The sequence below is a fragment of the Schistocerca nitens genome, chromosome 1 (assembly GCF_023898315.1).
Source record: "Schistocerca nitens isolate TAMUIC-IGC-003100 chromosome 1, iqSchNite1.1, whole genome shotgun sequence".
NCBI classification, from domain to species: Eukaryota; Metazoa; Arthropoda; class Insecta; order Orthoptera; family Acrididae; genus Schistocerca; species Schistocerca nitens.
The window spans coordinates 424,173,585-424,200,776 of record NC_064614.1 but is presented as its reverse complement, the minus strand read 5'-3'; the positions used below and the strand labels follow the sequence as shown (position 1 = coordinate 424,200,776).

The 27,192-nt window shown below is 40.2% G+C and overlaps 1 protein-coding gene across 15 annotated transcripts in view; it reads right to left on the bottom strand.

The window, feature by feature from the left end:
• Positions 1-26,956, bottom strand: part of LOC126250272 (glutathione S-transferase theta-1-like) — a 320,818-nt gene extending 293,862 nt beyond the window's left edge. For 2 of the 15 annotated variants that reach the window (XR_007545678.1, XR_007545676.1), the window contains exons 1-5: positions 26,104-26,956; positions 20,275-20,452; positions 8,120-8,207; positions 7,884-8,034; positions 924-996 (exon numbers count right to left, since the gene is read on the bottom strand). Coding sequence is in view for 2 of the 15 variants with exons in the window: in XM_049951556.1 (XP_049807513.1) it covers positions 8,120-8,207; positions 20,275-20,386 (200 nt within the window). In the remaining 13 variants the exon portion in view is untranslated. Of the gene's footprint in view, positions 1-923; positions 997-7,883; positions 8,035-8,119; positions 8,208-19,904; positions 19,927-20,274; positions 20,453-26,103 lie in introns of those variants that run through there. The other 13 variants (XM_049951550.1, XM_049951551.1, XM_049951557.1 and 10 more) reach the window with 12 other exon arrangements.
• Positions 26,957-27,192: the final 236 nt, after the last annotated feature.

The following is a 27,192-nucleotide window of genomic DNA, read 5'->3' as shown; positions in this document are numbered from 1 at the left end:
ATCACAGTCCAGTGTGGAAGTTTATTATTCTGTTCAAAACACTGTTCACATTTACTCCAAAATGTCACAGTTCACACTCAGCACAATCCTGTAATAATTTATTATGCTGGATAACACTTCGGTAGTTAATTTAATTCAATCCATAATGAGGCTCACTATGTCTAACAGTCACCTATTTTGATGATAATGGCATTCCATACATAATATCATTCGCTCAAAATGTTCTTTTATTTGAGATACTGCAACCACTCAAAAGTCTGTAAACCAAGTGATAGTCTTTCACAAGTCATTACAAATTTCACAACAGTTCTCATGAGAAATTATTACTTTCTAAATGACACCATCTGCTAACAGTCTTAAAGAATTATTAATTTGTAAATTTATTATTTGTGTGGTAAATCGTAAATGTTATTTCTCTGAAGCAGAGTTAATATCGAAGTTCCCTCCAGTGATGAGATCCAAACAAAGCGCTATATTGAGATCTAAATTCCTGCAAGAAATTGATGCAGTCACAAGTCTGGTCAGGTATTCTTCAGTGCATACTTGGTTGCCAAACCAATGCGTGGAGGTGTATAAAATGTTCTGTATTTCATAATCATAGATGTGAGCTGAATTTGACAAGGTTTTTGTTCCAATATCCAGGATGGTTCTGATATATGAGCTGCTAGACTCGAGGAATATGATCAGAACTTCACACAAAATCTTTTCCAAATTCTTCGGCAGACTTAAGGGACCATTCTCCTCAGTCAACATGTAAAATAAGTGATTTTTATGATTGTTTTTGGAAAAACTGATGAAGCAATCAGTATAAATCTATATGCAAATTATCTGTTGATTCTTGCATAACATTTTCTGTTGTTTTTTTTATTTATTTATGTTTTTTTATTTTTTTAAAGAAATTCAGCCATAATTAAACCCCTCACCCAAGGAGTCCAAGCTGCTATATCCAGAATGAGATGTGTCCTTAATGGAAGTCCTGCAGTCTGCAAGTCTTACCTGAAATCAAAAAACAATTTTCATAATCTATAGGGTATTGGGTATGGAATAATTGCGCAGTTTTATGAAATTTGAAAATAATAAAATGGCAGATGTTTGAAACAAAGATTAGTTTTTCTGTGTGTTTTTGCAATAACTAATAAATTAAAATAAAAAATTAGCCTGTTACTCCTTGCAGACATACCTGAGGAGTGATTCAGCCAAATTTCAGAGAGATATCTTCATTAATGTCCCCACAATCCGTTCCGTCAGCTTGAAATTACAGTATCTCAATAATTACTTCTCATTGTGGGGATCAACCCTTGAACTATCATAGCCTGCAGCAGTGGTGTCACACACAGCATCTCCCCATATGGTTACCCCCATAGGTAGAGGAAATACACTGTCTCTCAAGCTGATGGAATGGATTCTTGACACCAGCAGAGAGATCTTTCTGTAATTTTGCCGAATTACTCCTTGAGCATGTCTGGAAGGAGTAGTAGGCTATTTTTTGTTTTAATTTATTCATTAGTTACTGCAGAAAACATGACCAAGACACACAACAAAACTACATCTTTGTTTCAAATGTTCACCATTTTATTATTTTTTCAAGTTTCAAAAAACTGTGCTATTACTCTGTTTGCAATATCCTACAGATTAAGACCATTGTTTTTCCAGAGATGATTTACAGACTTCAGGACTTCCATCACGGACATACATCATTTTGGACAGAACAACTTTAACTCCTTGGATGGGGGGCTTAATGGTGACTGAATTTCTTTAAAAAATCAGCAGCAGCTGGCCGAGACTCAAGCAGCCAAATGGAAGTACCCGATTTTGTGACATTCTACAAGTTCGTAAACAGGAGTACATTGTATTGTTTCATCTGTGTGCTTTATTAATTTAGTTTCTTGAGTTCCAGCATGTTAATTTTATATTTAATAGACACAGTTCTTGCGTTTTTGTTTGCGACAGAAAGTAAACCGATTTTGCGACATATTACAAGTTCCTAATGAGGAATAATTTATTCGGTCTCACTTGTGTGCTTGGGTACTTCAGTTTTTGAATCTCTGTGTACTAATAAAATTTGTTAAGACACAATTCTTTCGATTTTGTCAGTGTCTACAGTACGGTTCCACAGCACTTGTCAATAGTCTGTTTGTCTGTATAATGTAGTTTTCCACGGTCTTTAGTGTGGATAGGGACTGTGATGGCTGTGTGCAGATGCGAGCTGAGTTAGTGACACATCACTCTCAGCTTCAGGCTGTGATGGCCCCAGCTTGAAGCTGCAGTGGATGGCATTACTATTGTGGGGTGGCCATGCAGATCCAATGGACATCCAGCATGTCTGAGTTCGCTGATCAGTCCGCATTGGTGACCATCCCAGTCACTGCCTGCATTGAGATTGACCACTCACCCATGCTTGAGTGAGAGGTCGCCTCAGGGTGTTGCAGGCGGCGAAAGACTTCCCAGGAGCCACACATAAGACCTCACTAGTTAGTCTGACAAATAGGTTCCAGGTGCTGACAGTGGCTGACACTGTCCCTCACCCAGATCAGTTGCCTACCCTGTTTCGGAGGGAACCTCTCAGCCTGCAAGATCCGGGCAATCACAGAGGGTGGGATTATTGGTAGTTGGGAGCTCCAATGTTAGGCACATTATGGAGCTCCGTAAGAACATGGCTGCCAAGGAGGGGAAGAAAGCGAGTGTGCACTCCATGTGCAAACTGGATGGAATCATTCCAGATGTGGAAAGGGTCCACCCGGATGCCATGAAGAGCACGCAGTGCAGCCAGCTGCAGGTGGGTCACATCGGTACCAATGATATGTGTCACTTTGGATTGGAAGAGATTTTCTCTGGTTTCAGTTGGCTGACAGAAGTGGTAAAGGCTGCCAGTCTTGCTTGCCAGATAGAAGCAGACTTCACCATTTGCAGCATAGTTGACAGGACCGATTGCGGACCTTTTGTACAGAACCGAGTGGAGGGTCTGAATCAGAGGCTCAGACGGTTCTGTGACCATGTAGGCTGCAGATTCTTCGACTTGCACCATACAGTGGTGGGGTTTCCAATTCTGCTGAATAGGTAAGGAGTCCAATACCAGGAGGTGGCTACATGGGTAGCAGGGGCTGCAAGGTGTGGACTGGGCAGTTTTTTAGGTTAGAGTCTTGGGAAAACACAAAATGAGCTTCATTTTCAAAGGATGCAGGTCGAATATAGGAAGAACGTAGATACAGGAACCATTGGTATAGCAGTTGTAAATTGTTGTAGCTGTGTTGGAAAGTACCAGAGCTCCAAGTGCTAATAGAAAGCACTGATGCTCAAATAGTTGTAGACATTGAAAGCTGGCTAAAGCTGGAGACAAGTTCAGCCTAATTTTTTGCAAAGAACCTTATGGTGTTCTGAAAGGATAGGCTAAACACTGTCGGCAGTGGCATGTTTGTTGTTGTTAGAAGTAGTTTATCTTGTAGCGAAATTGAAGCAGATAGTTCCTGTGAATTAGTATGGGCAGAGATCATTCTTGGCAAATGGAATAAAATAATAATTGGATCCTTTTACCAACCTCCCAACTCAGATGATACAATTATTGAAAGGTTCAAAGGAAACTTTAGTGTAATTTCAACAATGTACCCATACAATTATAGTTGGTGATGACTTTACTTTACCCTCAATATGTTGGCGAAAATACAAGTTGAAATCTGGAGGTATGCATAAAACATGATCCGAAATTGTGCTAAACACATTCTCTGAAAATTATTTCAAGCAGTGAGTTCATGAGTCCACGTGAATAGTAAATGGTTGTGGAAGCACACTTGACCCCTTAGCAACAAATAATCCTGAGCTAATAAAGAGCATCAAAACAGATACTGAGGTTAGTGAACACAGGGTTGTCGTAGAGAGCCTGAATATTGTAACCCCCAAATTTTCCAAAAATGAATGAAAAATATACCTATTAAAAAAAGGGCAGGTAAAAATTCACTTGAAGCCTTCCTGAGAGGCAATCTCCACTCCTTCCAGATTAACAATGTAAGTGTAGGTGAGATGCGGCTTGAATTCAAAGACATAGTATCAACAGCAGTTGAGAGATTTATGCCAAATAAATAAATAAACGACAGAATTGACCCCACTTGGTACACAAAATGGGTCAGAACACTGTTTGCAGGAACAGCAGAAAAAGCATGCCAAATTTAAACAAATGTAAAATCTCCAAGATTGGCGATTTTTTACAGAAGGGTATCACCTGTATTTTGTTCTATATAAAAATGCATGCTCATCTTTTTTCTCTTCTTTAATCACGCGCCTTTCTGACAGCATCTTACGCTATCAGACTCCTATTTTATTCGAATGAACTAAACTTGTATTCCTGCTGGGAATTTATTTAATCATTCTATTATTATCACCAATTGTGAGTATTAATATGATCTTATTATGAATGCTTTATGTTATATCCTAGCCAGTAATGCCAACCGAGCCCGCTGCCAAAAAGATTGGCAGCATCAAAGTCCGGACGCCGTCCGCATAAGCAGCGCCAGCGATACAGGAAATCGCCGCAAGTCTGCGCGCGCCACCGCTGGCTTCTGGCTTCTTAAGCGCTGGAGTCGCGAGCGCTAGGACAGTTCTGGATTCGCCGCTCAGTTGTATACTCGCCACCGAATTGTGTACCTGCTAGTCAGTTGTGTGTTCATCGCAGCAGAGTTGTTGTTTGTCGTCAGCCGACGCTGACCAAGCCGCTCCGACTCGAACTAGACAGATTTCTGTAGACCATGTTCACCACTGTGTTCTGTATCGTCGTTAATAAAGATAAGTACCGACTTTCATTTAATCCGAGTGTTTGGGGTTTCATCTTTCTGTTCACTGTTCCAGCGGACCGGTCGGCCCGCTATTAAAAGTGTGGCGGTGACTTCGTAGGCCGTTTCTACAGCGAAGTGTTGTCGCTACGAAGGCCGTCACAAAACTTTATTCTTTTGCTCCAGAGTTAAGCTAAGATTATTGTAATTTCCAAGTATTTCGCCAAAATACAGCACAATTCTTTGTTATGTTCAAAACTGTGAGAATTATTCACAAAATGTTAGATTTCTGTACACATTATTTACTTCGTTAAATAATAATTGTTACATTTAACATTTCTGCTTTCATTTCGTAATAGCAGTCTCAAATTTCGACATTTTTTCCTTACGGTTCCAACACAATACTCATGAGATTAAATCAAATTATCCTGAATTTCTCATGGGACGAGAAGACAGTTAGAAATTTCCTTGATATTACAAAAAACACAAATTAATCTTTTTCAGTACGCTGCTTGCCTACTGATCTTTGCTTCAAGCAAAAAAGGTAAAAAGAGTAAAATAAATTAAGAAGTGAAGTGATAATATTGAGCATTCAATAGTATTGTGTGCATTTTCTGATAAAAATAATTTTTATTATAAAGTCAAAAAAGTGGTGTGTATGTGAAATATCTATTCATTTACTTTTAATTAAGGATACGGAGTGATACCTTTAATTATTCCACGTACTAATAGTTGTGTGTGAATATTTAAGTATTAAAAGTAACCAGTCTCAGACGTATATTTAAGTAATAGTAGAACAGAAAATTTAATTTGGATACATTAAGTTTGAAGAAATTTTGCTTAACAGTCATTCAATTACTGACTATTGCCAATATATGAATATAGTATAAGCTTAGGTTACATCCATCGTAATTTATGCTAGCCGCAGCATAAATTTCCACAGTTCCATAATAAAATTCACCCATATTTACGAAATATGCCATAGTCAAGAAGATTCAGTATATGGTCTTCCTCTCTTCTCTGCATCTGTATTTCTTACCTGGCTGACTAGCTGTCAGATAAGATTTCTTCTATGGGAAATAGATGAAATTCCCAAACAAACTGACAGCTTGTGTAGAACCTGTCAGTAAAGATGTGATACTTCGAACCATCTGCACTACTAGCAATTTCTGTGCCGAATGAATGACTATTTGGGTTCACAAAATGTAAAACACGATGAATTAGCTTTCCTGTAGTTGTGTTTCCATAATATTAAATGTGAGAAAAAACAATCTTTTCTGAATCACACAGACAGAAACTCATAAACCCCACTTTGTAGGCTTCTTTGGATTGCAGCACTTGAATTCTTCCTTTGAATCCACTGTTCCCTTATCTATGGCCATATTCCTTTTCAATACATAAAGTTCTTTGCATTTAGACAATATACTCACTGATGTTCTTCACCTTGCTCCCTCTCGTACTCAAGACACCCCTGAGCTGCGACAGGTGGAATTCATGCAGCATCCAAAAAATTTTGGGAGAAAAAATGGAGACAAATTATCCTCAAAAAATGGAGTTCATTATAGCCAATCTTCTGTAAAACGTTCAAAGAATTCCGCCTTCAAATTCAAGACCATGTTCACTATTACCCAAGTAAAGCCTTCAGATTTTCTAATGAAACATCCTTCCACGAGTGACACATGGTGTTTTTTATAAGTGGAGTGACTTTCTGCACCTTACACATATTTGTAGCATTCACAGTTTCACTAATAAGATTTCCAGTGAAAATGAGTTGGAAATATTCACGTTCGGATTTTGGCTGAACACCATGAGGGATGGTAAAACCTTGATGCATGACCGAAAAAGTAAACTTCATGATATTACACCCACCACTGTGATCAATCTTCTAGAGCATTGCTACGGGAAGTGTCTCTTCATCACTTTTCACTCCATCAGCAGATTCTGATTCGTTAGAACTTACAGCGCACACGGTGGAAGTTTCTTCCTAATTGCTTTCGTCACTAAACTGTCCTCCATCCTCAATGCCCTCGATAAGCCACCTGGCAATATCATCATCACTATCACGTCTTCTAATGGCCATTATCCTATTAGAAACATGTGAATGCAACACACTACGAGTTGGCAGATCTTCATACCAAGTACTCCCATGTACATAGCAAAGTGCAACAATGGGGCAGCCAGAAAGGAGAATAATGGAAATGTATCGGACATTGTCCAACATCATAGCCACAGAAGAAAATCATAATGCCAGATGTAGACTGACAGTGGATCCGAAAGGATAAAGACATATCTCAGAATCAATTAAATAAGGAGGTGAATGAGAAAGAGGTCTACCCAGAGCACCAGGCAAAGTTTTCTCATGGAAAGGACTGGAGAAAGATGGAATTGTCTCTTCAAGGATGTGTGTAAGTGTTCCAGTGATTTGTTACACAGCCTCATCAGTTTCATTATACTGGTAGGCTTCAAACATTATAGAGGTGCTGAAGGTGGCCAGTGTGCTTCTCATAGCCCCCAGCCTTATTGGCTCTATATAGTTTGCCACCTACAATATAAACAAGTATTCCCTAGGAGCAAAGGGATGAGGATTTGCCACCAGACTAAAAAGTACATTCTGAAGCATTTACTGAAGAAGGTTGGTTCACTGGTATAAAGCAGGCAAAATAACAATTTATCATCATCACAATGATTCTGTGTGCAGTATGATATATGGGGTGACAGACCTAAGCTACAACAGCATTTACTTTGCATTAAAAAAACAGTTGCCTGTTGATACAAACATTAGCTTTTGGCACTGAAAATAGAGCTAGTTGTACTTCATTCAGAAACAACACTATATGGTAAACTTAACTGTTCTATTTGCTCTATTCACTAAATATATGGGAAAAATAGATAGAGTTTGTGTTAAGACATCATGTTACAACTTTCTTGGTATTAAAAATATATACATACAACAAATAACTGATAATGTTGGGTGTAAGTGCTACTCTTTGATAAAGAGACTGACATAAGTAATGAAATCATGGTGAACTGCTTCCAAGCAGTCAAAAGACTGATGATAAAAAAGAACTCAGCTTCTATTTGTATTTTTCTAAATTAAGGTTACTTCGTCAAAGTAAATACTACCTTTGTTCGAAAGTAGTTCACTAAGTTGGCTCTAATTTCAATGTGCTGCCATTCAAAGTATTCATCAACTCTTGCCTGTGCCTTGTTGTCCTTTGGATACCAGTGATCGGCAACTTCAAATTCTCGACAGAGATAGCGTAAGATGGCCACACTATAAGCATATTGATATAATTACTGTACTAGTTGGCACTCTGGTTTTTTAAATGGAAAGAGTATCATAGTTAAATTATACTCACCTTTCAGAAAGTGCAAAGTTCCCATGTACAACAGCTGGAACTTTCTGAAATCGATTTAGCTTAGCATATTCTTCACTGTAATGTTCCCCTGAAAAAATTTAATGCTCAGAAAATACTGCAATAATTGTGTGCTTGAAGTATGTTAGTTAATGCTCAAAGTTATTAGTTACATACCTTCCAAGTACTTGTTTATGATGTTTCAAATAATAACACATTAGATGAATTACAAAATAGTTGCTTCCAAAACAAATACCACATACAATTAGAGGAAAAAAAAAACACTAACAAAGCTAAAATGTGAGTGCTTGAAATTTCTACTCAGTCAGTAATGAAACAACTATGAATTAGAAAGCTAAAAGAATCAATTAAAAGAAACACTTTATAAAATCCAGTACAACCACTTTGATAATCAACAATTTAAATGTCAGCCCCTCTACGAAGCACACATATTCACTGCTTAGTCATGTCATTACAGGACTATCTATACAGTACTCCCCGAAACTTTGCCTTGTTACCCAGAACTCAAAAATTAATTTCTTAATGAACAGTTGCTGGCAGGTAAATCCCAAGGAACATAACCATGAAAAATTCTGAGTCCTGTACATTTATCTGTGAAACTGAGAACCAACTTAAAAACTTAAGTAAAAAGAAATATTCAACATTAAATCTAATGTTCAGTTAGAAGCAGAACCGATCTCATTCCTAACTGCTGTTTACTGCATGTCATCGAGTAGTCTACATACGACTGAATTTCCTCATTTTGAAAGGACCGAAGGAGTGATTTGTTTTATGTACTAAAAAAATTCAGCAGCCTAGAGCGCATAAATATATCTTTGTTTAAGACAACTGGTTTCGACAGACTTTGCTGTTATCTTTAAAAATATTTTTAAAACCTGAAGATGACAGGTAAAGTCTGTTGAAACTGGTTGTCATAAATAAAGAAATCTTTATGCAATCGAGGCTGTTGAATGTTTTTGGGCTATGTATATATGTATGTGTTTAATGCACATCCCCTGCCCCTTTCCCTTATACAGGCAACTGTCACTGAAAGCCTTTATACTATTAGCCATTCTGTGATTGGTAAATCAAAACTAAGTCAAGATATAACAAGATAGAGGATAGGAGAAACAATAGTACTATATCATCACACTGAAATCACAATCAAGTCCACATCCAAGGGCAGGATCGTTAATGTAGTATAAAACTTAGAAATGAATGCAGATTTATCACAGACAGCAATACACAGCCATCTTACGGACAGAGAGTGCAATTATTTTTTTTTTAACAAACACTGAATATTCCATATATACAAACATAAGATAATTCAAGAACCTTCCAGAAATGATAAATAAAAAATAATTAATAAATGCTGGTGGTCGGGATTGAACCAGCGACTCGCAGCACACCAGCCAGTGGTGCTAACCACAATTTGGTAAATGATATTTTTATTTGTATACAAATACAAAGCTGAAGTAACCTTGAATACAAAATATTTGCTAACTACTACACCACACTGATGCACCAGAACTCATGGCACTCCTCCCACTGTTTCAGAAGTCCTCAGTGGAGCCGAAGACATCACAAAAGATCTGAGATCTCTTGAATGGTCTTCTGTATGGCGGCAAGAGTCGATTCTTACATTCCGGTAGTGTTGTTGCATCCTCTTCACTATGATGATCATTGAAGATAGTCCCTTCTGTCGAAGCTTCATAACCACTGAGTGAGTCTTCATTTTTCTTGAACCACCAACTGCCAATCTGCACCTCTGGACTTTCGTAGGGCTTCATACAGAGGACAGGCACAATGTCTCTGCACTTTTGTCTTATTTATGAAGGGTCTTAATCCTCAGCTTCATGTGTGACATCCAAAAAGTGACACAGAAAATGATACAGCCCAAAGTAGCATTTTAGTAACTTTTCTGATAGTCCCACTTTCTGAATTTGCATAAAAATCCATACCATGTCACCCAGGCTGTCTCTCACTGTCTGGTGCTCTGGTGTTATAGCACTCTGAGTTTTCTCTCAAGCGTTCATGGTCTATATGCAAGCCAGAAGCCTCACTTCTTCGGCTCTGGTGATGATGTGTCTCATGAAGTCATCCTGAGTATCATCTGGTTGAAACAGATACAGTGCATCCACTGTTGTTTCACCTTCACGACCCTGGAGTAGAATCAATGGCATGTAGCTTGTAGTGTCTTGCTTCACTGTGTTGTATGCGGATGTCACTAATGGCAGTGTTGTATCCCAATCTTTCTATTTGACATCAAATACACTCCTGGAAATTGAAATAAGAACACCGTGGATTCATTGTCCCAGGAAGGGGAAACTTTATAGACACATTCCTGGGGTCAGATACATCACATGATCACACTGACAGAACCACAGGCACATAGACACAGGCAACAGAGCATGCACAATGTCGGCACTGGTACAGTGTATATCCACCTTTCGCAGCAATGCAGGCTGCTATTCTCCCATGGAGACGATCGTAGAGATGCTGGATGTAGTCCTGTGGAACGGCTTGCCATGCCATTTCCACCTGGCGCCTCAGTTGGACCAGCATTCGTGCTGGACGTGCAGACCGCGTGAGACGACGCTTCATCCAGTCCCAAACATGCTCAATGGGGGACAGATCCGCAGATCTTGCTGGCCAGGGTAGTTGACTTACACCTTCTAGAGCACGTTGGGTGGCACGGGATACATGCGGACGTGCATTGTCCTGTTGGAACAGCAAGTTCCCTTGCCGGTCTAGGAATGGTAGAACGATGGGTTCGATGACGGTTTGGATGTACCGTGCACTATTCAGTGTCCCCTCGACGATCACCAGTGGTGTATGGCCAGTGTAGGAGATCGCTCCCCACACCACGATGCCGGGTGTTGGCCCTGTGTGCCTCGGTCGTATGCAGTCCTGATTGTGGCGCTCACCTGCACGGCGCCAAACACGCATACGACCATCATTGGCACCAAGGCAGAAGCGACTCTCATCGCTGAAGACGACACGTCTCCATTCGTCCCTCCATTCACGCCTGTCGCGACACCACTGGAGGCGGGCTGCACGATGTTGGGGCGTGAGCGGAAGACGGCCTAACGGTGTGCGGGACCGTAGCCCAGCTTCATGGAGACGGTTGCGAATGGTCCTCGCCGATACCCCAGGAGCAACAGTGTCCCTAATTTGCTGGGAAGTGGCGGTGCGGTCCCCTACGGCACTGCGTAGGATCCTACGGTCTTGGCGTGCATCCGTGCGTCGCTGCGGTCCGGTCCCAGGTCGACGGGCACGTGCACATTCCGCCGACCACTGGCGACAACATCGATGTACTGTGGAGACCTCACGCCCCACGTGTTGAGCAATTCGACGGTACGTCCACCCGGCCTCCCACATGCCCACTATACGCCCTCGCTCAAAGTCCGTCAACTGCACATACGGTTCACGTCCACGCTGTCGCGGCATGCTACCAGTGTTAAAGACTGCGATGGAGCTCCGTATGCCACGGCAAACTGGCTGACACTGACGGCGGCGGTGCACAAATGCTGCGCAGCTAGCGCCATTCGACGGCCAACACCACGGTTCCTGGTGTGTCCGCTGTGCCGTGCGTGTGATCATTGCTTGTACAGCCCTCTCGCAGTGTCCGGAGCAAGTATGGTGGGTCTGACACACCGGTGTCAATGTGTTCTTTTTTCCATTTCCAGGGGTGTATGTTGTGCGCATTTCTGCCAATGTCTCATTAAAACATTCTGCGAGGCCATGTCTGTGGATGCTAAGCGGTTGGCATCCTGTAGGTGATTTCACAAAATGAAATTGCCTCCAATACTAGTCTGGACTGGAAAACTTTTCCACAACCAGAGATCATCACACAGGGTGCTCCATACTTCAACATGATGTCTTCTACAAGGAACTTTGCAATTGTCAGAACTTCAGTAGTCGGCACAGCTTTGGTGACAGCACAGCAGGTGAGGTAGTCAGTGCAGGGTATTATCCATCAATTCCCATTTGTCGACTTCAGGAACCTCCCCGAGAGACTGATTTCAGTTCAGAGGAATGGCAGTGCTGCAGGCAGGATTGTCTCAATGTGCCCCAAAGGTAAAAGGGGCTTCTGTCATAGGCATTCCTTACAGTGGCTCATGTAGTGTCTAATAGATCAGTAGAGACCTGGCCATTGAGCCCTGCGCCTTATTCTGTCTAGAATCTCCGCAAATCCCTTGTGATTATATCAGATGCTGGACTTTCGAGGAAATACTTTAGAATCGGTAGCCACAGATGAGCTGGGATGGCAAGCAAACCATTTCTGCCCCACTAGATTATACAATGTTCTGTTTATAAACTGGAATCCTTGTGGGTCAGTTCCTCATTCTTCAGGACTTCTATGGTTTCAGCAGTGATGGATCTTCTCTCTGTTCAGCAGCAATGTCATTTAATGCAGTGGCGTTAAGATTTTGTCTGCACTTTTATGTTCCACCAATGGATTGCTTCAAAGGCAGACAGCGTCCTTGTTTGTGTTTGCACCAATTCTTGTGTATGATGGTGATGTATTCCTGAAGCATGTGTGCCCATCTCACCAACTGACCTGACGGACCCTACAGACTAGTCAGCCAACATACAGAATGGTGATCTGTCACAACGGTGAACAGTCTGGCAAGTAAATATGGCTAGAATATGTTGATGACTCTAACAACTGTGGGGTACTCTTTCTCGGTTCTAGAGTAGCTCTTCTTGGCCTTGAAGAGTACTCTTTTCAGACCTTCCTGAATTTGTACTAGAACTGTCCCTATCCCAAAACCAGAAGCATAAGTGTGAGGTTCTGTCTGAGCATTATTCAGAGAAAATGTTAGCACCTCCTTAAGGGCGCGGAGAGCTTTCCTGTGCCTTGTTTCACGAAAATTTGGCATCTCCCTGCAGTAGTTCTTGTAAGGGACATGCCTTGGTACAGAAGTCCTCTATGAATCACTGGTAGTATGAGCACATTGCGAGGAAACCTTTCAGATCACAAATGTGCCATGGAGACAGAAAATATGTGACTGCTCTTATTTTCTCTGGATCACAATGGATTCTCTGCCATTCACTAGGTGCCGCAAGATTTTTATTTCCTGAGCAACAAGGAGGCACTTTTTCAATGTCAGGCGAAGACCAGCAGCCTGAACACATTTCAACAAGGTTGTCATCAGCTTATAAATTCATCAAATGCCTTCAAAAAAATGACAATGTCATCCAGATAGAAGAGACATGTCACCATTTAAGTGTGTCAAAGTGGGTTGTTCATCAAATGTTTGAAAGAAGATGCATATTCTCCACAATCCAAATGGCGTAACTTTGAACTCGTGGAGGCCATCAGGAGTCACAAAGGGCAGCCTCATCAACCTCCATTTATTAGTATCCTGTCTGCATGTCCGTAGATGAGAAATACATAGCTCCTTTCAAGCATTCCAGGGAGTTATAAATGCACAGATATATTTCTTTTGAACTTGTTCACTCTGGATTTTTAATGATACCTTGCAGCACATTTTCCAATTCCTCCCAGATTATCCTTTGTTCAGCTGGCCACACTCTATATGAACACTGAGTAATCAACAGATGATCCCCAGTGACGATACAGAGTTTTATCGTGGGCTGCTGTCTGTCTGTCTTTCCTCCACTCCAGATTTGAAAGCATACGAAAACTGATGCAGAAAGGCTATTATTTGCCAATGTTGTTCCTCTGTCAGGCCAGATCCTATTGGCACTTCAGCAGTAGCTTCCTCCCATGCTCTATCTGTAGTGGTAGGATGATTCTTCGTCGATAACACTAAGCTACCTTTCCTAGACTTGTTTGACGTCCCTAAGCATACACCAGATGGTTATAATTAAAGAGCAGCTACTGCTCACAGAAGTCCAGTGTGAGCTGTAATTATCACATGGCAACGAAACTTATTGTATAACATAATGTGTTAATGTGGAACCATGCACCTTTAACCCATACGGACACAGACTCCGATTCATTTACTTTAAAATGATTCCTTGTCCTAAGAACCAATGGCATTGTAGACATGTACCACGATCTCTGTTATACACTTCACATATCAGAAATGTGAGATAGGCAATAACTTCTCAGCTGTTGAAAGTCTCCGGCCCTGATATAGTCTCCTGTTTACCACCACGTACTACAGCCACAGTCTGCTCAGACAGAACTTCACACTGAAGGATAAAGACAGTTCCAGTACAAATTCAGAAAGGTCTGAAAAGAGTACTCTTCAAGGCCAAGAAGAGCTACCCTAGAACCGAGAAAGAGTGCCCCACAGTAGTTTGAGTCATCAACTTATTCTAGCCATATTTACTTGGTAAACTGTTCACCGTTGTGACAGATCACCATTCTGTATACTGGCTGACTAGTCTGTAGGTTCCGTCAGGTCAGCTGGTGAGATGGACACACATGATTCAGGAATACATCACAATCCTACACAAAAATGGGAGCAGACACAAACAAGGATGCTGTCTGCCTTTGAAGCAATCCCTTGGTGGAACATAATAGCGCAGACAAAATCTCAAAGTCACTGCATTTAATGACATTGCTGCTGAACAGAGAGAAGATCCATCACTGCTGAAACCATATGAGTCCTGAAGAATGAGGAACTCACCCAAGAGGGTTCAAGTTAAAAAACAGAACATTGTATAATCTAGTGGTGCGGAAATGACTGCTTGCCATCCCAGCTCAACTGTGGCTACCGATTCTAAAGTATTTCCTCGAAAGTCCAGCATCTGATCTGATCATAATGGATTTGTGGAGATTCTAGACAGAATAAGGTGCAGGGCTCAATGGCCAGGTCTCTACTGATCTATTAGACACTACATGAGCCACTGTAAGGAATGCCTATGACAGAAGCCCCTTTTACCTTTGGGGCACATTGAGACAATCCTGCCTGCAGCACTGCCATTCCTCTGAACTGAAATCAGTCTCTCGGGGAGGTTCCTGAAGTCGACAAATGGGAATTGATGGATAATACCCTGCACTGACTACCTCACCTGCTGTGCTGTCACCAAAGCTGTGCCGACTACTGAAGTTCTGACAATTGCAAAGTTCCTTGTAGAAGACATCATGTTGAAGTATGGAGCACCCTGAGTGATGATCTCTGGTTGTGGAAAAGTTTTCCAGTCCAGACTAGTATTGGAGGCAATTTCATTTTGTGAAATCACCTACAGGATGCCAACCGCTTAGCATCCACAGACATGGCCTCGCAGAATGTTTTAATGAGACATTGGCAGAAATGCACTCAACATATTTGATGTCAAATAGAAAGACTGGGACACAATACTGCCATTAGTGACATCCGCATACAACACAGCGAAGCAAGACACTACAGGCTACATGCCATTCTTTCTACTCCAGGGTCGTGAAGGTGAAACAACAGTGGATGCACTGTTTCCGTTTCAACCAGATGATACTCAGGATGACTTCATGAGACACATCATCATCACAAGGGCCAAAGAAGTGAGGCTGCTAGCTTGCATATAGACCATGAACACTTGGGAGAAAAATTCAGAGTGCTATAATACCAAATCATCAGACAGTGAGAGAGAGCCAGGAAGATATGGTATGGATTTTTATGCAAATTCAGAAAGTGGGACTATCAGAAAAGTTACTAAAATGCTACTTTGGGCCATATCATTTTCCCTGTCGCTTTTCGGATGTCACACATGAAGCTGAGGATTAAGACCCTTCATAAATAAAGCCTAATAAAGGCTATTACTTGCCAATGTTGTTCCTCTGCCAGGCCAGAACCTATTGGCACCTCAGTAGTAGCTTCCTCCCCTGCTCTATCTGTAGTGGTAGTAGAGAACGATTCTTTGTTGATAACACTAAGCTACCTTTCCTTGACTTGTTTGATGTCCCTAAGCACACACCAGATAGTTATAATTAAAGAGCAGCTGCTCACAGAAGTCAAGTGTGGGCTGTGTTTGTCATATGGCAACAAACTTAGTAGATATCATAAGGTGTTAATGTGTAACCAATTTACACTGGAAAAAAATTAGTTCCAAGTTTGGCCACCAGATGCAAAGCTGGCACTACGAATGCAAGAAAGACATATAGGAAGGTTTCCATAAGTAATTGATTAGTAACTGGATATGGGCAGAAAAGTTCAAATAAGTGAGAAACACATAATGTTGATTTTATTATTATCTGCCACTTACCCAATTTGTTCAATATGAGCACCAGAGACGTCGACGAGGCACTGTGCAACACCAGCTTTACACCTGATGGCCAAAATTGGAACCAATTTTTTTCCAGCATAAATCGGCTCTGCAATAAGGCATTAGAATATCTACCAAGTTTCACTGCCATATGATAATTACAGCCCATACTGGACCTCCATGAGTAGCTGCACTTTAATTATAACCACATGACACCTTTAGTGATAAGTTGTGGCTGCTTGTGACAACTGATGATTCAAAGTTCTTGACCACCCATAAAATTGATGATCAGCACTGACATGTAGATTTCTTTTGTGCCCATAGTAGCCTTTTGCATTTAACAAAATCTTCATAGTTTAACTGTGCATCTCAAATGATGACTGGAACTCTCTTGTTGATGATGGTGGGCTAACAATTTCTTCAACAACATACAAAAGTCCACATCAATTTTTGTAAAGTGTGCTTGTTGGAATATCTTTGTCCACCTGGAACTCTGACCTTACACATTCTGTGACTCCTTGTGATACATGCTGGAAGTCCCATCCAAGAATAACATCATGACTACATTCTGTTAAAACAACAAATATGAAGGGCTATTTCTGTCACTGATAGCCATTCTTGCAATACATATTTCTGTCAGCTGGGTGTATTTCCCCATTTATGACCCTCAGCACAACTGCTTTTGCATCACAGAACATAGTCTTCTTTAGCTGGCAGCATAAATATTTGACACTACAGGAAAAGAAGCCCCTGAATCAACTAGCACCTGGACTAGTTGGTCACTGATGACGACGTTGATGAGATTTCCTGTTATCCTGGTAACTTTCATCCATGGAAGACTTTCATCTTTGGTGGCCTCACCTCCATGGATGGCCACATCACTTAGGTTTCCTGAATTCAGTGTGTGGGCAAACAGCTAGTACCTCAGCACACTAACAGGAAACGGCTATGGCATATTAGGGAGCAACCTTCTCCAGGGAACTGCGATGGACTTTGGCTCACAGGTCAACTATAATTGTCTGCAGTTGACTGACATGAATAGGGTTGTTGTGATGGTTGATGTCTTGTGGGATAATAGTGAAATACCCGTCCTCTTTCTCTACAGTTGCATGCAATATGTCCAGGTGGTCACAGTGAAAACAGACTGGTGTGTTGTCCTCCATCCTACAAATGTCTGTTTTTCTGTGGGGCGTTTTACATAGTGGAGTTGGTTGTATCTGTGTCAGTTGGATGCTGGGGTGTCTTTTGACAGAAGCAGCGTAAGTCCTACTTGGCTGGGTCCATTCCGACTGACTGATAGTGAACTGGTGCCAAAGATTGATACATGTAGTTTTCAATATTCCCTACTACCTCCTGACATATGGGGTCGACATTCACTGCTGCTAATTCTTGTGTATTTTGCCGGACATTTCAGGCTGCCATGTAATGGTACACCTCTACATCTACATGGATACACTGAAAGTCATACGTAACTGCCTGGCAGCCTCTTGTCTTACTATCCTGTGTATGAGAGAAGTGAGGTCATGGCGCTCTTCCACACCTGCCATAGGGACCACATTCGGCTGTCCATCATACCTCTTCTGCTCAACTCTTTTCTTTTGTATTTCCTAGATGCACTGCCACCACCTGACGAATTCTTCTGTTATTGTAGGGTCCTTTACCACAAGAGATTGGTACATATCTTCTGTGACTCCTTTCACTAAATGCACGAGAATTTGTCAATTTCTGCCATACTTGGATTCACAATGTTGCAACGGGCCAAACCAATTTGTTTGCTAAGTGGACTTGCTGTTGTCACCAAATGGTTTCTTCAGTTCGGCATGGAATTTGTTGCAGCTATTTAGCTTCTCAATCCATTGCCGGATTGGACTGTGCTGCCCAAGTAGAAGTATACATTTGCAAAACACATCATCATGTATTTGGCAAGAACCAGTTGAATCCCTTTAACCATTTCATCGAGTCCAGACCAACGTCTCCAGAAAACACTGATAGATAACCGACGTGCAGCTGACTTCCTACCGGTTTGGAGTCCATTGGTTCCCTGAACAAATGGATCTTAGGAATGATGAGCTGTTTGTATTACATTTCCTGTCCATGCAGGAGATGGTTTTTACACTGCCTGATTGGAGCTACGGTGATACAGATGATATGATGTATCTGCCATATCCAGCGAACAATGTTATATAGAAACCACAATCAAGTCTAAATCTGGAGAGGGGATTACGAATTAATTACAACACTTAGAGCTGAAAGCAGATTTATTACTGACACCAATCTACAGTCAGAACAAAACTCATCTCCTGGACTGAGAGTGCAGTTATTTATAAAAACAACGGATATTCCAGAATGCTAATATTCATACCACCATTGAATATTACAGGTATACAAACATTACAAATGTAAAATATTTCAAGAATCTTCCAGAAATGACAAATGTGAAAGAATTGCTGGTGGTCAGGTTTAAATCAATGACCCTCACCACACCAGCCAGCGATGCTAATGACTACACCACACTTTGTGTACTAGAGCTCATGGCAATATAGCACAGTCTCCACTGAAAAAAAAATGATTGCCATGAGATGGGTGCATGACTATAATTAATAACAAATATTATCAAGGTTCATCTAAGGACAATCATAAAACAGAAACAATAGAACATGGTCCACATATGTAGTCTGGAAACTGATTATGTAGTCTGGAAACTGATTGTGGACAACAGAAAGCTCTACAGCCAAACAAGGTGTGTATTTAACTCAAATTCTTCCATCTGAAAGACACCTATTTAAATTAAAATATTACCACAGTTATGTTCAATACGATGCAACATAACGACGCACAAACTACATATGAAAGAGAATGAAGTATAACAACTAACTGTCTCCATAGCTGTAATGATCTCTTGCCAAATCACACAAACACAGCAGTTCCTCAGAACTTCAGTTATCTGTATTAGTAAGGGAGTATGATACCAGCTACACTATATATATTTACTTTCAGGACATCATTTAAAAAAAAACCTGAAAATGTTTCTGACAACTACTCCTATTCTGTAGAGGAATGTCTGTTATTGTAGAGTGTAAAAGATGGTGGCTACAAATTACTAACTCATATATACACGTGATCAGGATATAGCCATATTTACAAAATAATTTGTGATGTGAATATAAACTGACTCATTCCACATCATTATGATTTATCATAAAAATGATTCATGGAACATGAAACTAAGTAATTCACCCCCACCATAAGGTTTTTACCTACTGAAAGTAATCACTCCACAAAATGTGCATAATACACCCAATTTATACTATACTTACTACAGCCACACCATTCGCAAAACATACTACACTAGATGTAGGGCCATGTGCAAAACTAGTCTTGTCATTTACTAGATGATATGTGTTGACTGCACCCCTTTCTATATACAGATGAAAGCCAACAAAAAAGCCAGAACACACAAAAGAACACAAATAAACAGTCCACCTTGGGGATGCCCCTAGCACCAAATTGCTGAACATGCGTAACAGATTGAGTCAAAGAGACCTGAGCAGATGCTATAACACGCAGGCCATTTGGCTTCAATAACCCAACACCATTGTCCATGGCACACAGTGTACTAATGTACTACCTTTCATCACTTTTCTGATGTTTTTTCATTTGCCCCCTATCCTCTTCATAAAAATTACGTCCACACCACTCTCCCATGTTGTGGGGGAAATCTCCTTCAAAACCTTCTCCTATCCAGCATCTATAAACTGATTCCCCTTCTTTTCTGAAGAAGACATCTACAGTATAGTTCCACAGACTTGAAGTGTTATTTTTCTGTGTGCTATCACTTATACTGGCAGCTATTATTTCTTAAGGTACAAACCAACCAGCTCATCAGTCTCTTTTGGAAACTAATAATTTTCTGCAAATGACATCAATATACACTTTTAGTATAAATTTCAATATTTGGTTAAGGTTTTGTATCTTAGAAATTGTGATTTAATACTGACCTTTCAGTAAATTTATCTTCTTAGGCTCAAGTGGTATCTTGTTTAATTTCAGAAAGAGAAGTACTGCTCGAGATGGTTGCGAGAAAATATCAAAGTAAAATTTTAATGACATTATTTGTTTCTTTAAGTCACGTCACAAATATGACAAAAATTCTAGGCTGTGCTGTTGTTCTGAAATCTGCAATGTTGATACAACCACAAATTGACATGTTACCTTTTATTAAAGAACTAACATCAGGCATCCAAGTACTTTGTTTTATTTGTTAATTCCACACTCATTACTGTCACATGTATTCCAGAAAATAATGGAGATCAGTGACTTACAGTTTGTAACAACAGTGTGCAAACTAAGGTAACATATGTGGACCCTGACCTATTGGTATGAGAAATGACAAGTGAAGGTATCATTTACTACTTAATTACAACATTAGTATTTTTTATGAATGCAGTATAACATACATAATGGAATTTGTGGAGTAACCATGTCATATGTATGATAAATAAGTAAGGAGAAGCTTTGAACACATAATTTAGTACTGGATGGAAATTAACTCGCACCCATACGTAACAAAGTCACATCATAAATTGGAAATCTTTGGGGTTGAGGAACAAGTGAAGGAATGCGGCATAGACAAGCAGCTTATTATACTGACACTTCATCCACGGTTACCCATCATTAATATTTGTCCATTTATACTTTTAATAAATGCCATATGCTATCTCCTTAACCTCATTGCCAACAAAAAAAGGATCATCATCTCAGAAGCAAGAACTTACACAAAAAAGCAGGTCTGGTTTATCATTGTCCAAGTTACTGAATATCTATCACTGCACACACATCTGCTGAGTCTTTTTCACACTGCATAGTTTCCTATGTATTATACAAAAGGTAGAGGAGGGGGGAGGAGGAGGGGCTCTTTCCCCACTGAATAGTTAATTCATTTCACATTTATGTAGTAATTTCTGAGTATTTCCAAACTATTGCTTTATAGCCATGGTGAACTTACTTATTTCTGGCACAAAGTGGACTTGCATCTTGAACCTTAAACAAAACCGCAAATGCTATGTAGTAATTATTTCTTTATCTTCTTTGCAGTTGTATATATCACCTGAAATGTGTTTTTCTCTCTTAAGTGATAAATGTACTTAAGGACTACATGAACTGGCAAGTTAGTGTAAGAACATCACAATTCTTTAATCCTAACAATACCAATGCATTTTCCATGATGTTTAATAGGTACAGAACATGAAAATATCTTTCAGCACTATCTTAGCAGCACCAATGCATTTTCTGTAACGTTTACACTGAGTGGAGTGGTACTTTATGACCATCACAAAAAATGGTCAGATATCAATTTTAAACTTTTATAAGTGTTGCAAGCGCCTTTACACAATAACAATTTTTCAACACAATTGAACTAAAAAATTTTCTGTAAGACTGTCATAAAGAGATGCAAAATTTGCTTACATTTTTTCAAGCAAATAAACACATTGAAAGATACTCCTTTTGTACAGCTTTGTAATGTTTTCTACAAGTCATTTCAGTATGTCAGTAACAACAAAAAATATACAATATGCTCAAACACCTGGAAAGCGTTACACTTTCATGCAACTCTACCAAACTAACAATCAAAGATTTCAATGCCATTTTAATAAAAATTTCATGGTTATGAGAGCTTATTTAACATTTTCAACACATGAAAAAGCCATTCCTACAGGTGAACAATGGTGCAAGTACACGATGACTGCAGCAAGTGCAACATTATAGGAATGTTTATGGGGAGATTGAAACACGGCATGCTCAGAGGACAGCAGAATGAGTTGAGATTAAATGAACTCAGGACAAGAGTATGGTAAGAGGAAGCCATCTTTCCAGGAGTACTTCAGCACAAGAGGATTGTAGGACTCTTTGACTGACTGGTGAATAGACAAAAGAAAACATCTAAATTCAGGCAAAGGTTTTGGTACAGTGCCACTACAAACTTCGAGAACGGATTACTGGAAAGTGGGATGGGATCTAAAGTTATCATTTTTCTTGCACTGTTTACCACTGACACCATACCACAGACAAAATATACTTGCATGATATACAGGCAGGGTCAACTGGGACACTGAGTGGCTATTTGTGATGTCTGTCAAAACAGTCAGATCAAGGCCAACGTGCACATAAATGCCCTGGTGAAAGATCACAGGAAGCAGCAATTCTTGCAATCCTTCCATCCCCAACTCCTTGAGTAATTGTGTGGGAGCTATTGGATATGAAAATAGGACATATTTGGTAATTGTTGAAGACAGGCTGAATGGTCAGTAGTATGTGGCAACAATGGTAAACCCTGATGTCATACACTTTATGAGCAGGGTAGTAAATGGCATGTTCTTGAAAGAAAACACACTGCAGTGCACACAGGCATCTTGAGGAATGGATAGATTCTTGAACAGCATACCTGTCCCATGATTTACCATCCACAGAGCAAGTCTGGGATACAATGGGCAAGGGATTGGTATTGGAAGTGTCACAGGGGTGGACCAGGATGTTGCGGAGGTTGAGTGGACATAGGAACACCACTTCTGGTGGGATGGGGAGGATCTTGGGCCCGATGTCCCTCAATTGGTGGCATGATGACATATAACAATGAAAGTCGTGATGGAGGATGTGGTTCAGTTGTTACTGTCCAGGGTGGTACTGGGTGACATAGACACTCTTTTGTAGCTGGTTCTTCGGTGTGGGGAGACAGCACAGGAAATCTGTCTGTGGAGTAGGCCTTGGGAGTAGTGCCAGTCTGTGGAAGCTTTGGTGAGACGTTCAGCATACTTGGAATGGGGGCTCTTGTCACTGCAAATACACCATCCCCAGGTGGCAAGGCCGTAAGAGAGGGATTTTATTTATAGGCTTTCTTATCCCATCAAAGGCCAGGCCATCTGTGAAAGCAGCCATGTTGTGTACAGCTCTGTTGCAGCCATTACACAGTGTTTTATATTAGTATGACAACCAAAACTGCTCCCATCATCATCCTGACCTCAACCTACAGCATGCTACTGTCCCCAAACCCTCCACCCAACAGTTCCCAGTCCCTCGTCTTGCCACCTCCACCTCCTCCCTTTTCACATTCACTCACCCTCTTTGTGTGCTGCCTTCTGCCAATGTACCTACCCATCCTTTCCCCATCCCTGCTTCTCTCTTTTTCTGCTCTTCATTCTTGTTCCCACCGCACCCCCACCTCCAGACACTGCCCCTGGCAGCCCCTAGTTCCAGCATGCATCACCAGACAGCACTCTCCTCTCCCCCACCCGTACTCTCCTATCCCTCCCCCTTCCTCGCTCCTCCAGATTGTTATTTATGTGACAGTCACATTCCTGTGCGTGTGTGCAACTCAGCAGGTCATCTTTACAGTGAGCAGCAATCTACCCTTTTCCTAATAGTGTTGTTAAAAGAAGGCCTTTTGCCAACAGCTCAAATATATAGCAGTCTTTTCGTTGTGCCTGTCTGTGAATCAACATCTCCTCTACATGGTGAGTAGTAATCTATCCTTTTCATAACACTACCATTATTCCATCCTGCATTTTCCATTGTTTAATACCAGTTAGGCCTATGATAAAGTCTATAAAGTTTGATAAACACTGCGCTAGTGCTCCATGGTGTATGATTTTCCAAAACACACACACATCATTGCCAATTTTTTTTTTTTTTTTTTTTTTTTTTTTGCATGTTCTATCCATTTTTTTAACAATTGGCAATGATGTGCTCCACATGCATAGAACATTTCTGTCACAGTCACACAATGCAAACAGTAATTTCTTTCAAATTTCTCCCTATCAACAGCAAATCCAATGAAAAATAACAGTGCCAAATGAATTGATGCATTATCTATCACAAACACACAATTTTCAAAATCATTTGGTTTATTATACAGGATACTCATCTAGTTCTGTGCTTTTTACATGAAACCCTTAAGTTCGTGGCACATATCCTACTGGATAAAACCTGAGTTAAATATATTATTTGCACCTGTACTACTTTCCTTCAGAATATTAAACCATTAAAAGGTGAGTCAACTCATTTTCATAATGTAATGGAGAGACAGTTCAACTTACACAAATTAACTCATACTGGAATGCTTACAAATCAGATGGCTACAATGGTATCATTTAGTGTCTATATTACCATAATTATTCTCCACTGACAAATCAACTTACCTGAACCATCACTGTTACCAAGACAGGACATAGATACAAACAGTAAGCATTCACATAGAAAGGCTACTGTGTTACATGTTTTCAGCTTTCCATCTATAGTTAGTCTAAAAACTGTAATACTTTCAACCCAATGACGTTTTGCTTGTACAAGGCTCAAGTATTCCTCAACAAATTTGTGTGCATCAAACTAAAGGCACTCAGTATGGAAGTAAAATATGAACACAAACACTATTTATGATTTGATTTCAGAGTTTTCCTCGGTATAATTGATTGAATCCAGCTGATGGTTCCTTTTCTGTGTACAATGTTTCGGTTGACCTTATCTTCCTCAGGTGCTACTAATGCGCATCTTGTGCATAGGAAGGTCATAAGACATGTGTTTTTCTTCTTTTGCAAACACTTTGATAATGTAAGCTCACTTTTATACTGATCATCAACACAGTTTCTTCTGTGCAGGTCACTAGTATCCTCTTATGAATCCTTCAAGAACAGTAACTGAAATATCCAAATGTTTCCCTTATTTATTAATTCTTCCACTTAGCTCTGTACACAAAACTGTACATTCAAATGCAATATCCCCTCCCCCTTTTCCCCCATGCAAGTTTGCTGCAGATTATAACTGTATTGGAAAGTAACTTGAAGTGGAACCCTCGACTTTCACAACCAGTGCTCTTACGTGAACTACACACACAGTTAGATGCAAAGTATCACCCTCCAATATTTCTTTGTAAGAGCACTGTTCACGGAATTGTAACACTTTTTCATTAAGAAATTACACCTGAATACTGTACTCCTCCACCTCCCACAGAAGATCAGGCAGCTTTCTCTTCACCTGTGATGATAATTAGCTACTATAGTTTACAATGAAGTAATGCCACATCAAGTGACACACCAAACATACAAAACAAACTGGGACAGCTTAGAAGATGCACTTACATTTGCACACTGGCTTAATTTAAAGACTGTATTTGTGCCCTAATTTCACTGGTCACAACACTCAGTTACACATCAAAGGAATTTTGGCTCCAACTAACAGCTTGACCCAACATATTCTCAAATAAAATACATCCTCAGCACACTGTGTAACTCAGATATTTCTATTAAGCAACTCAATGAAAGAGTCACTGATGCCTTTTTGAATACAGCTCTACATATTGAGCAGCTGTACATACATGGGGTAGGGGTTCAATCGTCTCATTCATTCAGCTTGTTGTGTATATTCCATCAAGGATAAAGTGAAAATGGAATGTGAAATAGGTCAAGGTATACATCAATAAAAGACAAGCATAGTGCTTAATGCTAAAATGCTGAACGAATATTCATTCATATTTCAGCTACTTTTAATTATGTAAATTACAATAAAAGCTGCTGCCTTCTAAGTTATATTATGTAGCTGCTGTTTATTTCCTATGTACAACTTATTATTTACTTGAATACATTATATTATTTGTAAATAAAGAAACATGTTTGCAGTATTTTAGTACTTCTCATGCAGCTTTACAACCAACACTGCTACTCGTTATCTGATTATGAGTTTCACATAAAGTCTTGTGTCAATGAACGAGCTAGTTTACACGTAAAACGCGTCTTTCAAAATAATGTGATACTTTATAAATGAGCGATATTGCATCTTACCTTACTTGAAAAGCCGGGGATGTTTTCTTCTTTCCAGATCTCACGACACAACTGATACGATTTCTCTGTAAGTTGTTTTCGTTACCGTGTCCCCTCCACTTTATTGTTCAAAGTCCAGTTTGCAGTTAGTGAGATTTATCCTACGTCACCGGTCCATTTGCAACGACGTCAACATTTTAATCATTTGTTTACGCGTCGATGATGTTTTGGTACCGTTAAGGAACTGCGGTTCGGGTACTGATTGATTGTGCCACCCAATGAGAGGCGTCATTACATTCAATGACCTATGATGCGAACTATTTACAATTTTTTTTTCTTTTTACATGTGAGTTCCAATATGAACAAACACATAATATCAGGTTACCTACCATTATGAACGTGGGTGCACTCAGTGGCTGTGATATGATTTATAAATTATAGAGCGCAGCAATCAGTCGTGCATTTTTTGCAGATTTTATTTGGGTAATCCAGACTTCGGCTAGTGCCTAGCCATTATCAATGCACCATTTTCTGGTCTAGTTCTTTGAAATTTTAATCAAGAACTGTGACGCCCGAACAACAGGGAACTAACATGCATTGAGACTAGAAAATAGTGCACTGATAATGGCTAGGCACAAGACCAAATCTGGATGTGCCAAATAAAACCTGCATAAAAAGGGCGACTGATTGCTGCGCCCTATAACTTATAAAACACATGTTACCTATGATACGAAAAATGTGGCAGCATATTTGTTTACGGATAAACGTAAATACATCGAAACCCTGCAATGCCGCAATCGCATCTCTGATGTTGACAATGGACACTGTTTTATGTGTGATTGAACATGGGTGTTAAGAGGCAATAATATGACGGGCGTACCTGTACCGGTATCTGGTTATGTCCAGATGTCTGAGTCATGCACGACACTGGAGTGAAGATAATGTATTTTGTAACCTGCTCAGGCTATCCATTTCATATAATGAAAATGTGAAACTTCCTGGCAGATTAAAACTGTGTGCCCGACCGAGACTTGAACTCGGGACCTTTGCCTTTCACGGGTAAGTGCTCCAGCAACTGAGCTACCGAAGCACGACTCACGCCCGGTCCTC